Here is a 10084-nt window from a genome sequence, read left to right on the forward strand (position 1 = left end):
GATCACTGAAACCTTCGTCGGCGGGCATCGAAAGGTGTTGCCGGCAGAGTCTCAGGGTCTGACTGCCACTAGGGTCGGTCTGGCAGCCAGACGACGGTATGACCACCGACATACCATCAGTCTCATCGCCAGAGGCCAAAACCTTCTACACGCCGGTGATCTGACCGCTACTTCAACACTGGTCTGACCGCCAGTCACTTAAGCTATATGCACTTAGGTTGTCTTATCTAGGGTTTCAAACTTCGGAATCCTAATCATTTGGTGATCGTTTGCAAATGTTTTTGAAGTAAGACGCTCTATTAATATGCAAACATGCATTATATGCACACTTTTCATCATTTGATTATTTATGCAATGCATTCTTGATTCATTTAGAGGGCATTACACCGGCAATCCAAGCGAGTGAAGGCGATGCCAATCTATCGAAGTTATGTGAGTGTTGCGCCGGAAGTATCAGGCAACCACTAGAGCAGCAAGGCAAGCGTCTAAGCATATTGCACCTTTGTTGAATTGAATGGAGTCTAAATTGATAAGTTATCGCTTACGTATCATTGTATAGTTAGCGAGTCGATGTCGGGTTTATATGGGTAGAACATATATTGAATTACATTATCTCTACCTTAAGTTGTTGATTATCCATATCCTTATAGCCTTAATGACATTATTGATGCCTAACTTACAAGTTATTCGAAATGCTTAGCAATGCATAGGTCTCCGGTAGAAGTCGAGCGATGGTGCAATAATTGTTCGCGAACTTATGAATTACTTATTGTTTACAAACATAATGACAATGATGTGGGTTGTATGGGAGGTGAGGATGAGACGAGATGTGGGCGGTGCTAGGGGTATCTTCTGCACCGGAGGAGTTCTTCGGTGTAGTTCGAGAGAAGAACTTGGATGTCATAGACTGCTTGCATCATTTAAGTATCGTCTGTCGGTGCAGGTTACTTTAGAACTTTCTTTACTTACTACATATCGCATATGGGAATGATAAGCCGAATACCTTTGTAGTTGTGGCCTTTTGGCGTGCGATTCAATGGTGTTGTGGGCATAATAGGCTTGCAGGGGTATCCAATTTGTTCTGGGAGTAGTTCTGGATGGTCCCCACACCTATCAACGCGTGATCAAGCGATTGGTGCTTATTGGAAAAGGTTGACACGCATACCCCCTTACGTGGACATGTGTAAACACGTGAGCAGAATGGTCCTCGAGTCGTATAGGTAAAGGAGTACCCCTACAGGGTGTAAAAATAATTCGAATTATCACGCTCTTGGTCAGGAGCATGCTTCTGTCCATTTGTATCGGTCATAGAGTTTCTGGAGTTTGTTGATGGGTGATATGGAAGGGTATGTTGGAAATGGTTGTTTATGACTATTGATTACATGAGATGATTCCAGTTATATTTATGTTCAAGTTATTGTTTACATGGTAGAAAGATATATGTGGATAAGTATAGGTGCTCATACATATGTGTCAGGTTACTTACGCATATGAATTTATTTAACCTTGTGGCGTACTCCTTGCTAATGACTCAATTGCATAATCCTTAGAGTCAAGTTATTATATGTATCCATTATAGATTAAATCTTATGAGTACCTTCGTACTCACGCTGCTCTGTCAGATTTTACCGATGAGGAGGGGCTAGTGTTTAGCTATTTCACGCCCACCAATATAGGTGGTGGGAATGAGTAGTGCAAACTACTCATGTGGCGGGGTTTTTGGGTGGAGCCTAAGGGTATATGGCTTCACCTAGCTTTTATTGGTTTATAGATGTTAATCATCTGTTGTGTAGTTCGAGTTTGGTTAGGAGATAATATGTTCTTTATCCTCCTAGCTTTCTTTTATTGTAAATTATTGTAAATGGTTAAATAGTTAAGAACTTGTAATATAATTTAATTATTCGCTCTTTCTTAAGCTCTATTGTGACGCTATATGTTGAAAGATATGTTTTCTAATCTTGTGCACAAAATATGTGCCGGAACTACCGGGATGGTATTCCGGTTAATCATCGTGGTCATAATTAAGCTAATGATCGTCCTGATGATTAATTCGAATACTATTTAGACGGTTCCTCACATATTGGTACTCAAACGCCTCCTCCCTTCATCCTTCCTCCTCTGTAGCGCGCCGTTGCCGCCCATCTTTGCCGCCGAGCCACTGCCTTCATTGATATGCTCCCTTGGTAGCTCCCTCGCGTCACGCTAGTATTGCAGGTGCTGAAGTGAGAGGGGGGAGAGAGAGGATCCGAGGATGGCTTGGCACTCTGCTTCTTGCTCTCGGCAACCAGAATGATGAAGTGAGAGAGAGGAGAGAGAGCCAGAGGGGAGTGGATAATGGGTGCAAGGATTATGGAGGTAGAACGAGGGCATTTCATTCCATATGGAAATAAGGAATGCTGAAAGTGGGAACAAAAACGTTAGATACATACATAATGGCATGAATCAAAATCAGGCAAAGTTATAATGGCATTAGCCTGATTTCGGTTTTTATAGTGATATTTTTTTATTTCTGCAAATTTATAATGATATGGATCTAATTAACCCTTTAAACTGCCACCGTCATACACTAGTTTTCAGTGTCAAAGATTTGTCAAGAACGATATTTGGATCGTGGTCGTCCTCTTTTCGTCAGGAATTTCGCGCAGCAAGTGAGATACTTGCTGGTTTATTAGTTACAGTGAATCCATGGCGCCGGCTTCCTAGGGGCACTTGGGGCCTCCCCTCTTGGTCTTCCAGTTGCTGTAGCAGGGGCAGGACTCCTTGTTGCCGTAGGTGCCCGCCGGCACGCACAGGCACGACGCGCAGCACTTCTGGCAGAAGAACAGGCACGGCTTCCGGTACGCCGTCGCCGAGCACCGCGCCGCACACCGGCCACCGCACTCTGTGACATGACACGCAAGCACACAGAAACAGTTTTGATCCTTTTCTAATCGGCCTTTGACATGCATGTGTATTGCGAGTATTTGCCAGCAATTCAGAGAGCGTTATTACCTCTGGGCTTGAGGCTGCCAGGGGTGACACCGTACTGCAGATTTCACAGGGGGAGAAAAGGTCATAAAATGCTAAGCACGAGTGTCTCAGTAATTAGATTAGAAGATCCATGGAGATAATTTGGAGGGATTAATGTGTCACATTGTGACCATCCTCATCTTCAATTGTTCTACTCACCATAGGGAAGGTGGTGGGCATGGCCGGTGGAACAGCAGACGAGCTGGTTGGTGGCGGGGTTGGCCCCGGAGACGTCACGTAATAATAATTGGCCTGAAAAACAGAGTTGGACGGCATATGACGCAGTTGCGGAGTAGTGATCGGAGAAACAAGATCTATCTGCTTTATCTGCCGAGAGAGAGAGAGAGAGAGAGAGAGAGAGAGAGAGAGAGAGAGAGAGAGAGAGAGAGAGAGAGAGAGAGAGAGAGAGAGAGAGAGAGAGAGAGAGAGAGAGAGAGAGAGAGAGAGACCTGGCATTCTCCAGAGAGAAGCACAAGCACTACCATCGCGACGCAGCAGCAGAGCAGCAGCATCCCTCTGCTCTCCATGGCTGTTCGATCCCACACTCCACACTCTCTCAATTCAAGCTAGATAAAAGAAGCCAAGGAATGCAGGTGAAGCTCCTAGCTCCTCTACCACTTTATCTCTCAATTCAAGCTAGAATGGGGCTGTTTGTCTTGTGAGCGCACACAGATAGGCTGCAATCCCATTTGGCCTGTGAGCTAGCTGTTTTATGAGCCGCATGCACCGAAAGGGCTCCTGTTGCTACCCAACCGGGGCCAAGCACTGAAGGTGCAGTTGGATCCGGACAATGCTTGCAGTTTGGTAGCTTCTGGCGCGTGGCCGCGTCATGCAGGCGGGTGTGGGGTGGGGGCGATGCAAGCAGGGGGTGCCGAGGCTAGCTCGTGTGCGGCAACTTGCATCGCTGCATCGTTTAAATAGCTAGCCCCCACCTGGGCCTGAGCTGTTTTTTTTGTAACAGAGAGAGCCTGATGAAGCCCGTGGTTCTGTTTCCTTTTTCCTCCTAGACCTCTCTTCTGCATAGGCAGTGGCCAGGGCGGATTTTTCGGGCCGGGGCATAGTCGTGGCTCAAATTTCTTGAGTATTGCTTTAGTTTTTTTTTCGTCCAACCTGCATTAGACTGTGTCCAACGGATTCCCTTCAGGGGCTAAAATCCCTTCACGACGGGATTTTCGTTCCCTTCAGCGCTCCAACGGATTCCCTTCACGGTTCCCGTCGCGAAGGGATTCCCAGGGTCATTCCCTCCAGCACGGGTTTCTCTCTCTTTTCCCTTCGCGATTCCCCTCGAAGGGAAGCTGTTGGAGATTAGAGGAAATAAAGGGAATGAAAATAGGAAAAGGAATCGGGAAAGGAACGAAATAAAGGGAATATTATTGGGGACAGTCTTACCATGGGCCAGCTCTAGTCATCGTCAGGTAGCCTAAAGGACACATTGAATGGCCCCAGTACTTAGTCCAGCCTGACTCTGCCCCTAGTAGCGGCGGACGCAAAGTTATAGAGGAGCTGATTTTCTTTCTCATCCTCTCCATCTTATATCGAAAATGCTTGCCTACATCCGAAGAGATAGGATGTTTTGTTGGGCGATCTATGTACTTGAACTTAAAAATATAATTCATTTGAGTTAATTTTTTTGTCCTCGTATCTCTAATGTTTTAGACGTTCAAGTTTAATATTTTAGACGTTATGAAAATTTATTATTATAATTATTTTCGTATGTTGCATTCTGAAATCTCTTACATACAGATTCGGATCCGAAAAAATTATCCATTCGAGTTGATTCTTATATTTTCGTATCTCCAATATTTTAGACATTCAAATTTAATATTTCAGACATTATGAAAATTTGTTGCTATAGCTATAGTTATTTTCGTATGTTGCATTCTGGAATCTCTTGTGTATAGATCTGGACCTGAAAAAATTATCCATTCGAGTTTATATTTTTACATATTCAATGTTTTAGACGTTCAAATTTAATGTTTCAGACGTTATGAAAATTTATTGCAGAAGTTCTTCGAGAATGTTTCACATATCATCCGACGAAATTAACTCAAATGGATAATTTTTCGAATCCGCTAATTACTTTTTCGTGTATGTATTTTGATGTTACAAAAGTTGATTTTCGATGTTGCAGAAGTATCTTTTAGATATTGTAGAAATTTTTTAACAATGTTTCAAGGAAACATCCCACGCGGCACCCAGATCAAACATCCACGCTAGCAGCCCCGATCTTATATTCCTCATTTTCTCTTTTCCTTGTAAAAAAATGGTAAATAGTCTGGAGGACTAAGAGGGAGCGGCAGCCGAGGGCTTGAGCCCCTCCTGCACCCTAAAGATCCGCCGCTGTGCATAGGCAGATGCATGCAACTCATCAGAACTTCCAGTCGTGCGATTCAAAAAAGTACCACCAAAGCTTGTGCTTTGTTAGCTGTTATGTCACATCGCGGTTGAATTGATAAACACAAGCAATTCCACGGGCGGCCACAAGCAAACACACCGGGGCACAAAGAACACAAGCTCCCCCTGCCCTGCCCATGTGATGTGAGCATGCAGGATGCAGCTCTCTGACTCAGAGAATAACATAAGCCAAATGCCATGCCGTTTACATGCATGCTTGTCGAAGCCTCACATGCATCCACGAGCAAAGAGCCGGCCGGCACAGGGTTTGGATTTTGGAAGGCCGTCCGCGTCGTCGATCACTCCATCGATCGGCCGCGGCGATGTGTTTGCCTTGTCCGACGTCTTACGCCACCGCACGGCTGATCGACACGCGATGTGTGTCCGCGCACGATAGGGGCTAACTTCTGAGTCATTCCTGGTCCCAGCTCGCATCGCATGGAGTTCGTAGGATTGCCTGACGACGCGATCGATCTTCTCCCGTGACCCTTGTAGCAACTATCTGCACTAGGAATCCAAAACCTCCGTAGCATCTTCCGCTACCGTGTAGTCATCATCGGCGTCTGTATGCTCATGCTGTGATGAATGGCTGTGCGTAGTAGAGTGTGACGCTGCAAGTTCTGTTTTGTTTTGTTTTCTCTGACAGATTCGATTCTTTGCCGCACCAAATGTCCATAGTTCAGCCAAATCTATACTATCCGGATGCCCCCACCTCCGAGAGTCCGCACCAGCGATTCGGCACCCACAGCCGCCGCCGGCGGCCAAAACCAGCCTCCCCCAGCCTCGATCCTCCCCGGAGAGCCACGCCCGCCATCCCCACAAGCCACAATCCACCACATCTCCCGAAAGGATCCACCATTGCCGCAGCTCAGACCTGGAATGGGATTACCCGACGTTACTGTCGTCCCCACCAAGATCCGGCTCATCGCCGGCTGAGGACGTCGACTTCGTGCCAGAAACACCGGATCCCAAGACCGGAAGGACAGATCCACCGGTCTCCTACACGGCTGCGGTTATGAGAGGAGCATTCAATCCTTCCCTCCCAGCAAGACCACGGCTTGCCTCCAGTATCGTTGGGCCGCGTAAGATTAAAGCTAACGGCTTTTCTCTTCGTGGAAAAAAATCCTGTCGTGAAAGGATTTTCGTTTCTTTCAATAATTCAACGGTTTTTCTTCACAGTTTCTATTATGAAAGAATTTCTAAGGTTATTCTATTTAGAATGAGATTCTCTCCCATTTTTTTTCGCGATTCCCCTCGAAGGGAAGTTGTTAGAGATGAGAGAAAATAAAAGGAATAGGAATAGGGAAGGGAATCGGAAAGCGAATGAAATGAAGGAATATGGTTGGAGATGGTCTAAGCGAAGGTTAATCTAGCTTCTAAATGTACTTTTAATAATTAATGATAAAATTTATAGACTAATAATTGTGTTAAAAATTATTAGTAGGTTATTCCTTAGATGATGAATGGAAAATTGAGCATAGATTTATTGAGGATTGCTACGTGATCAAAAGAGATGCATCAAGACAAATATAGTCTAAGTGATACTTATAAGATAAAAGAAAAATTCAAGAAGATTGACGATAAGTGTGAAGATTAAGTCATTTGTGGAGATTAAATGAGTAAGGTATAAGATTGTTAATTAAGTTTTATGAACTAACTCATGTGCTATATGCTTAAGAGTGAGTAGGGCTATGTTCCGTATGAAGATTGACAATAAGAGTGAAGGCTAAGTAAACTATGGTGATCAAGTGACTTAAGGTATAAAGTTATCTGTTAGATTTTATGGATTAACTCGTGTGTATTGTGATTGAGAGTGAGTTAGAGTTAGGTTCTATAAGAAAACATAAGTTGAATTGAGATATTAAATATACTAAGTTGGAAAAGCAAGATCAAGACAAGTTTATTAGACAATTTATATATTTCATGCTTGCGATTCATGTCTTGGTAGTAACAAAATGAAGATGATGTGAAGAGAGAAGTCTTCCATGCTTAGTGCAATAGAAGCAATCAAGTGAACTTCATTAAGCTTCCAGAGATCAAGTGAATATCAAGATAGAAGCGAGGATGATCATCGTCATCAAAAGAAAAGGAGTTGATGACGAGCCTCAATGATATATGAGAAGCGTCAAGGCTTGGATGGTGTGTTCATTAAGTCCGACGGGATTGCTCAAGGCAAATGTATAATTATAATAGATTTTTTAGTGTTGCCGGTCTTAAGGAGTTTGGTGGGAGACTAGATAATAGGATATATAGCCGTACTACTAAGAGGGACTACCAAAAGTGTTGGTTGATTATTGTATCAAGTGCTCAAACTATGTGCTTAGTGCGAGATGTGTTTGTGTTGAGAGTTCGTTTTAGTAGTCCAAAGTATCTAAAAGATGTTCTAGATCTAACCCTTTGTTGTTGTCGGCCTTGGTGATGAAAAGTGGTTGTAGCCAATGCTTAGTAGTGCTTAGCATGTTCCTTGTGATACCTAGTTTAATCTTGGGTGATTAAACTTTGTATAATGGGTGAAAGTATCTGAATCAATTTTTGGAGTGTTCTTAGTTTTCGGAAGTTTCGATGTGAAATTGGAAGTTTCAATCCAAGTTTCGATGTGTCGGAAGTTTTGATGGGTCGATCAAAAGTTTTGATGGGTTGGAACCTCTGATTTTCAGAAAGTTGGGCTCTCGGGTTCTTGATTTTGATTTAATCGAAAGTTTCGATCCAAACATCAGAAGTTCTGATGTGTAGTTTTTAGCAGATATGGAAATGAATTTCGCCTAATTCGACCGTTGGGATTCATGGAATCGGAAGTTCTGATTTGTGTAGTTGGTGTCCAACGGCTAGTTTTTCAGAGTGGGATATTTATACCCCTTGGCCTCCTTGCGTGGGGCAGGTTACTTAGCTGCCTTTGTTGTGCTTGGGAGAGGTGTTAGAACTTAGTGTTCCACCTTTGAGTGCTCCCCTTTCCTCTCTATTAAGAATTTGTGAGAATCAAACATTTGTGGCTTAATGAGGATAGATTGAGGTGTGTTGAGCTTGGGTTGCTTGCATATGTCACATTAATTGCATGTGCTTGAGCATTTGGCGTTGATCATGCGCTAGTTTGGGAGTTTATTACTCTTGGATACCACCGTCTCCTAGACGACTCAGTGGTGGATTGACAGCGATCTCCTTAAGTGAACATTATGAGGAGACCTGAAAGTGGTAGCGGAACTCACTATCTCTAGAGTAGAGGAAGAGTTGGCCATAGTGAAGATGAGGAATGCATACGTGCAACCTCGTGAGGAAAAGAATTGAAAAAGACCCGGCTCAAGTGTGATCGAGCTTCCTCAACGAAGACATAGGATATCGGTGGATATCTAAACTTCGGTAACAAATTATTTGTCTCTGTATTTCTATACTCTTATGCATTACTTTGATATCCATGCTTGTATACGCATATATATGTGCTTTGAGTTAATTTTGCGAGATTCAATCTAGCTATTTTTACATATATATATCAGAACATTCGAAGCCAATTCGGAACTTCTGATGATCAGTAAAATTGGAACATCCAATAAATAGTAACAGAACATCCGATTAGAGTTTCTTGCATATCTTGCTAAATTTGAATAATCTTTGTCACCCTAGGATTATAACATTTACATTTGTTTAGGGTGATTGTGCACTAGCTGAACCTAAAATCTGTTAGTTTATTTCCACTATAAGTTTAGACCAAATATTATAGGGAGACCACCGCTCACTCGGCCTCATGCCACGATCCAGGGGTCAGACTGCCCAAGCTCCGTCAATGACGATGATGCCAAGCCGACATCCAGAGGCAGCCTCCCCCGCGTCCTCAAAGCAAGCGTGACATGTGAGCTCACCAACCCCCCATTTTGCTGGTGGCACATCCCCTCGACTGTTGCGCGCCTGATTGCATGGCAGTGGTAGACCCGGCCACCCGACCATAATCAGATGCTTATCACGTGCCCATGTCTTCTAACCCCATGTGGGAGCTCGGTGATTGCGAGGCGAATGCCTTGGTACCATGGGCGCTTAGTGTGCCTTGCGGTACCACGACAAGAGATGTTGAGGATGTCGTCATTGCCGACCTCCACCTCCGTTGTGGAGACATCACCGTGTCCATGCACCAACCAGAGGCCTTCCTCTTTTGGTTTCGGGACCGAAAGTAGTGTGCCGACACATACAAGGAGAGGCACATCACTCGCCATGGCTTGGACATGTGCCTCCGTCATTGGACATGTGCCTCCATCTGTGGTGCAATCTCAATCAGGCCTTGACAATGAAGATGTACTACAGAGTGAGGCTATGTCTTGATGGCATTCCCCTCCAGGCATGGTCGCTCAACATCATCGAGCAAATCATCTGCCGCATCTGCTCTGTTGACCTGATTGACACGGACCTCGTGCACCTAGTGGACACGCGCTCCGTCGACCTCTGGGCATGGATTGGCAACCCGAGCGCAATTCCGAAGGTGGTCTTCCTCGTCTTCACGCACCTCGCCTGCGTCAACGCTTCCTCTGGTTCGGGTGATGATAGAGCCATCAGAACATTAGCATCAGGGACTATGACATCGCATCATTGTCCACCTAGAATGGATGGAAGACTACAAGTTCACTGCAAATGATCCCGAGCACCCATCGCACATGTGCCGCATCGATTGGCACTATGGGGTGGTCAATGACGCGTCGAT

General features: G+C 44.5%; 1 protein-coding gene across 2 annotated transcripts; it reads right to left on the bottom strand.

Moving 5' to 3' along the window:
* Positions 1-2167: 2167 nt before the first annotated feature.
* Positions 2168-3877, bottom strand: LOC133929777 (gibberellin-regulated protein 6-like). Of its 2 annotated transcripts, XM_062376552.1 has the most exons (5): positions 3459-3877; positions 3169-3261; positions 2992-3025; positions 2826-2881; positions 2168-2792 (listed from the first exon to the last, which is right to left on the bottom strand). In XM_062376552.1, exons 1-5 carry the CDS (start codon positions 3534-3536, stop codon positions 2700-2702), a joined length of 354 nt encoding a protein of 117 aa, XP_062232536.1. In that variant the 5' UTR covers positions 3537-3877; the 3' UTR covers positions 2168-2699. The 2 variants fall into 2 exon arrangements, with proteins under 2 accessions (XP_062232536.1, XP_062232535.1); XM_062376551.1 differs by having other exon boundaries at positions 2171-2881.
* Between the last annotated feature and the right edge of the window lie 6207 nt (positions 3878-10084).

Source organism: Phragmites australis, chromosome 9 (genome assembly GCF_958298935.1).
Source record: "Phragmites australis chromosome 9, lpPhrAust1.1, whole genome shotgun sequence".
Taxonomy (NCBI): Eukaryota; Viridiplantae; Streptophyta; class Magnoliopsida; order Poales; family Poaceae; genus Phragmites; species Phragmites australis.